This window comes from Bubalus kerabau, chromosome 19 (genome assembly GCF_029407905.1).
Source record: "Bubalus kerabau isolate K-KA32 ecotype Philippines breed swamp buffalo chromosome 19, PCC_UOA_SB_1v2, whole genome shotgun sequence".
NCBI classification, from domain to species: domain Eukaryota; kingdom Metazoa; phylum Chordata; class Mammalia; order Artiodactyla; family Bovidae; genus Bubalus; species Bubalus kerabau.
The window spans coordinates 67,635,812-67,641,811 of record NC_073642.1 but is presented as its reverse complement, the minus strand read 5'-3'; the positions used below and the strand labels follow the sequence as shown (position 1 = coordinate 67,641,811).

The 6,000-nt window shown below is 44.5% G+C and overlaps 1 protein-coding gene and 1 pseudogene across 1 annotated transcript in view; both read left to right on the top strand.

Annotated features, from left to right (window-relative positions):
* Positions 1–334: 334 nt before the first annotated feature.
* LOC129633954 (60S ribosomal protein L9-like) lies at positions 335–936 on the top strand (annotated as a pseudogene).
* A 1,906-nt stretch (positions 937–2,842) lies between these two features.
* Positions 2,843–6,000, top strand: part of MOK (MOK protein kinase) — a 42,949-nt gene continuing 39,791 nt past the window's right edge. Inside the window, exon 1 of the mRNA XM_055556375.1 lies at positions 2,843–3,068. Within this exon, the coding sequence (XP_055412350.1) occupies positions 3,062–3,068 (7 nt within the window). The 5' untranslated portion in view covers positions 2,843–3,061. The remainder of the gene's footprint in view (positions 3,069–6,000) is intronic.

Here is a 6,000-nt window from a genome sequence, read left to right as displayed (position 1 = left end):
GATGGTGTTAAATGCATTCACTGGTTCACCTTTTAAAAGGTATTCAGTGACTACCCAGAAAGTCCTTCTGCCTGCAGAAGAGATAAAAGACAGGTGGGTGGGCTAAGAAGCTTAGAACCTACCTTGGTAGAAGAAACGAATATGAAAAAGACAGTGTGAGAAAGAAAGAGAGATCAATGTGACCTAAATACAAGTCCCCACATAAGGGGAAAGACCACAAGGAGAAAGAAGAGAGAAATCAATTCCAGGGATCTGGAGAGATTAGATGTGGCTGTTCAGAGCCAACAAGGACAGGACCACCCACAGTAACACCCACACCTCATCCACTTCGAGAATGTAGACCACTCTCAGCAATCGGACTGCCGGCGTTCCAGAAACGCCAACATTACTCTGAACTAGCGGCAGCAGTGCTCAGTGGCTAAGTCACGTCCGACTCTGCGCTTACTCTGAAGGGATGCACAGTGAAGGGCCCCAGAGGCACCCAGTGGAGGGACTTCAATCACATCGATGTAGCATTCAGTCTCCTTGGAAAGAAAACGAAGAGGCTCCAAGTTGACAAATGGTGGAGAAATAAAAAGGAACTGGTTACTGTTTGCACGGTCTGTAGTCGTGTACAGAACATGATCAAAAGCGTCACGCTGGGCTTCTGTTACAAGATGAGGTCTGTGCGTGCTCACTTCCCCATCGATGTTGCTATTCAGGAGAATGGTTCTCTTGCTGAAATCTGAACGTTTCGGGGATGGAAAATACATGCACAGGGGTCAGATGAGCCTGGACATGGCTTATTCAGTACCTCAAGCCCAGGAAGATGAGTTGAGTCTTGAAGGAAACCACACGGAACCTGTGTCAGATTCAGCAAGCCACAAGGATATTAGGAAATTTTTGGATGGTATCTACGTTTCTGAAAAAGGAACAGTTCAGCAGGCTGATGCATAAGCTCTGGGTGGTCCGGCTACAGAAACCACAAAATGCCAGATGATTCTTTGGACTCATTTGTGATATTTTAAAGATGCAATAAAAGCTCTTTTGATTTGGAAAAAAACAATAATAATACCAGCAATAATCACCCTGGTTTTCTTTTTTTCAATTCACTTGATAAAATTCACAGAATGGACCATTCTAACCATCTAATACATACAATTCAGTGGTTTTTACTCGACTCACAAAGTTGTGCAACCATCACCACCACCTAATTCCAGAACGCTGTCAACACCACAGAAGGAAATCCCTTACCTGTTAGCAGCCACTCTCATTCCCCCAGTCCCTGGAAGCCTGTATCTACATTCTGTCTCTATGGATTTGTCCAGTCTGGAATTACTCTGTAAATGGAATCATGCAACAGGTGGCCTTTTGTGTCTGGCTTATTTCACTTAGAATCATGTATCATGGATGTACTAAATGTCATATTTTAAACGATTGATTGTATGTTATGTGATTTTGACTCAAATTTTTATTTATTTATTTATTTTGACTCAAATTTTTAAAGAGAAGTAAACGAAACAAAGTAGATACCTTTTGATGCCTTCGAATTGTGGTACTGGAGAAGACTCTTTAGAGTCCCTTGGACTGCAAGGATATTATACCAATCAATCCTAAAGGAAATCAATCCTGAACACTCATTGGAAGGACTGATGCTGAAGCTCCTATATTTTGGCCACCTGATGCAAAGAGGCGACTCACTGGAAAAGCCCCTAATGCTGGGAAAGATTGAAGGCAAAAGGAGAAGAGGAAGGCAGAGGATGAGATGGTTAGATAGCATCACCGACTCAAGAGACATGAATTTGAGCAAACTCCAGGAGACAGTGAAGGACAGGGAAGCTTGGCATGCTGCAGTCCATGGGGTTGAAAAGAGTCGGACACTACCTAGTGACTGAACAACAACAACAACCACCTTTTGACTCAGCAGCTCCACTTTAAGAATTCCTCCTATGGGTATACATGAACGTGTGTTCAGGGCTGGTCACTGCAGCAGTGTTTGAAAGATCAGCTTATTAGAAACAACCGAGATGTCCAGCAGGGAACCAGTTAAATCAGAGATGGTGCAACCATGAGGCGGGACTTCCCAGGTGGCTCAGTGGTAAAAGAATCCGCTTGTCAATCGAGGAGTCCAAGGAGATGAGAGTCAGATCCCTGGGTCAGGAAGGTCCTCGAGAGGAAGAAGTGGCAACCCATTTCAGTATCCTTGCCTGGAGAATCCCATGGACAGAGGAGCCTGGTGGGTTACAGTCCATGGGGTCGCAAAGAGTGGGGCACGAGTGGGGCACGACAACCATGAACCAGAAGAGCCATTAAATAAAAGAATGAAGCTCTTTGGGTACTGCTAGGGGAAGGTATCCAAGTATCAGGTGAAAAATGCAAAATACAAATTGGAGTCTATAGAGACTACCACTGGTGTAACAAAGGGAAAAAAGAATAAAGATCCCTTATAACGAGTTACCTACTTTATGCGGAGAGGAACTGGGGACAGAACAGTGGGAGGGAGGATTTCCACTCTGTTCTGTTTTTGTTATTTTTGAATTTTGAATCATGGGACTATATTATCTATAGTCAGTGGATATTCAATTGTAACATGCGACTGCAAAGAAAAGGTATCCATTGACAATTATTTAGTGTGTCCCAGCCCAGTTAAAGCTCAAGGCTGTCGTCCAGGCATGAGGTCCCAAATCACTAAATTCTCAGGACGGCTGAGGAGAGCGATCCCGGGGAAAGTCGCCTACACTCAAAAGCCAGGAACAGCTTAAACCTGCAGGGAGGGTTGCTTAGCAACTAGAGTGAGTAGGCGGGCCGTACTGCGCACGCGTACATGTAGGACCGGAGGGCGCCGATAGGTCGTTTTGCGCACGCGCGGACTCCGGCCTCGGGGTGGTCGGGACCTGACGGTTGCTAGGGTGACAGGGATACAACATGGCGGCCGGATCCTAACGCTGTCTGTTTACGGACCACCACGGAGGTCCTAGTTCGGGACCCTGCCTCTAAGGAGTGGAAGCCAGGGTCTACACTTTCTATCCCTTTCTTCTCCGTCCAGTATCGGAAGGGGTTGTCTCCGGCTTCCGCACCCAGGATGAAGAGTTGAGTGGAGCCGCGAGGGGCGGGACCAGAGGGCGAGTGGCGGCGGGTGGGGGCCGGCTTCGAGAGGCACTCGGCGGGCGTGGGAGGTGGGCAGTGGGGACCTCGGTGGGCTGTCGGGGACCCGCGTTCCCGGGGGCGGCAGCCGGAGGGGGCAGCCGGAGGGGGCAGCCCGAGAGGGCAGCCCGAGGGGTTCAGGGCTGGTCCGGCTGTGAAGGGTCTCAGAACGTCCACCCGAGTCCAGCTGAGGTTTATTTTGGTGCGAGGTTACATTACAGTTTGGGGAGTTTTTCATTCTTTTAAATGGTGGGTTGAAAACATTTGGCAGTAATGTAGTGAGCGGTTACAATGTGGCTTCCTACCTTTTATTGTCATTGGTTTAGTAGACAATTGAGAGGAAAGCTGGGCTGCGTCTTTTACTTTATTATTATTTGGGGATCAGGTAGTACTGTTTTTGTCGGAACTTCTTTACAGAAATTTTGGAAGAGCCTTTCAGTGAAAGAGCGTTGCTGGGAAGTTATGAAATGAGATAGTCATCCTTGAAAATGTGAGGGGTACCATATTTATCTGTGCTTCAGTTTGTGGGTTATCAACAATCCAAGCGTAATCAACTAGAATGGGCTGCTTTTTTATTTTTACAGTTCTGTACAGGTATACTTGTCGTTTATGCTGTGAACCTGAGGTCCAGAAAAATTCCAACCTGTTTTGCTGTGAAAAGATTAAATTATGTTGGGTGTAGTTATGATGTTAAATTTGCATTGTATCCTGATTGTCAATTGGTAATCGGTATACAGCATAAATTGTGTAACAGAGATGTTTAAAACAATTAATTCATCTCATTCATCCTTTCCAAGACATTCTTATTTTCTTCATATAATTAATTTTTCCCTGCGCTGGGTCTTCGTTGCTTCACGCAGGCTTTCTCTAGTTATATCCCGTGGGGGCCACTCTTTGTTGTGCTGCCTGGGCTTACGGTGGTGGCTTCTCTTTTTTCCGAGCACAGGTTCTGGTGCACAGGCTTCGATAGTTGGAGCACTCCGGCTCAGTAATTGTGGCTCACGGGCTTTAGTTGCTCCCAGGCGAGTGAAATATTCCCTGACCAGGGATCGAACCCGTGTCCTCTACATCAGCGGGAGGATTCTTACCCACTGTACCACCAGTGAAGTCCAAGAGGTTCTTATTTTCTTTTGTTAGATATTGTTTACGTGATTATCTTTTCCAGTAATGCACCCAAAGCAGTAGTTAGAATACAAGGTCTACAGAAGGCTTTACATTTTTATGTATAGTGTGGACTTACATCGGAGAAGGCAATGGCACCTCACTCCAGTACTCTTGCCTGGAAAATCCCATGGACGGAAGAGCCTGGTAGGCTGCAGTCCATGGGGTCACGAAGAGTTGGACACGACTGAGGACTTCACTTTCACTTTTCACTTTCATGCATTGGAGAAGGAAATGGCAACCCACTCCAGTGTTCTTGCCTGGAGACGGGGGAGCCTGGTGGGCTGCCGTCTCAGGGGTCGCACAGAGTCGGACATGACTGAAGCGACTTAGCAGCAGCAGCAGCAGTGGACTTATATACACGTATTTTTTACTGTATTCCTTTTTTTTTCCTTCCCAACTATTCATTTTGAAATTTTTCGAATCTACAGAAAAGTTGCAAGAAGAGTACACTGAATATTCGTGCACCCTTCACCTAGACTCTCCACTCGCCTCGTTCGTGTGCTGTCTCACCGTGCTCTGGCATTTTCTGTCTCTCTCAATTATGTATTTATTTTCACTAAACCTTTTGAGAGTTAGTTGTAGACATCATTACATTTCACCATTAATAATTCAGCAAGTATCTGCTAAGAACAAGAACATTCTCCTACATAATCACAGTAAATAGCATGCTGATACAATACTGTTATGTAATATGCAGTCTATATCTCACATTTCCCCAGTTATCCCAATAATATCCATGGTAGGCGTGTTTATTTTTTCCAGGATCCCAGTCAAAAATCACAAATGTTAGCATATAAATACATATATACACACACACACACATAGTACACACACACACACGATCTATATGTTAACATTTGCATTTTATGATTTGTATCTTTTAAACTTTTATTTGTTTTTTAAAAACTATTTGTTTATTTATTTGTCTTAGCTGCTGCATGCGGGATCTTCAGTGTGAAGTCTTGGTTGTGGCACATGGGATCTGGTTCTCTGAGCAGGGATCGAACCCAGAGCCCCTGCATTGGGAGCTCAGAGTCTTAGTTCCTAGGCCACCAGAGAAGTCCCAAAGGGTGCAGTTTAAATTTTAAAATGTTATGTTTTTTTCAAGTATAATTGACCCACAACACTGCTAGTTCCAGCTGCACAGCGTAGTTATAGTGTTTCTACACATTACAAAATGATCGCCGTTTTTATGAGTTTATGAATAATTTTTCATCTTTCTGTATTTTCATGATGTTTAGTAATTCAGGTCACCATTTTTCCCACAGTGCATGAACTAATTAATTTGGTACAGCCTTCTTTATTGAAGGATCTTGACCTTGTTTTTAGTGATTTGGTTTGAAGTACTTTCTCTCTCAAAGAGAGTGGGAATTAGAAGCTGAATCCTCTTTTATCTCCAGTTGAGAGTTACACTTAGTGATTCACTTCCCCCTTAGTTGTGACTGGAGAAGGAAATGGCAGCCCAGTCCAGAATTCTTGTTTGGAAAATCGTGTGGGTGAGAACCCTGGTGGAGTCTAGTCCATAGGGCTGCAAGAGTCGGACTCACTGATCGACTAAAACAGCAGCATAGTTCTGATGCTTATCACCTGCCTTGATTAAGATCTTCAGAAGCAGTTTTAATAGATAGTTGGATTTGGGTGTGGCAGTTTTAGAATTGCACAAAAAGTGAATTTGAACTCCATTTTCATGCTTTAAATAAGGCTCAAATTCCA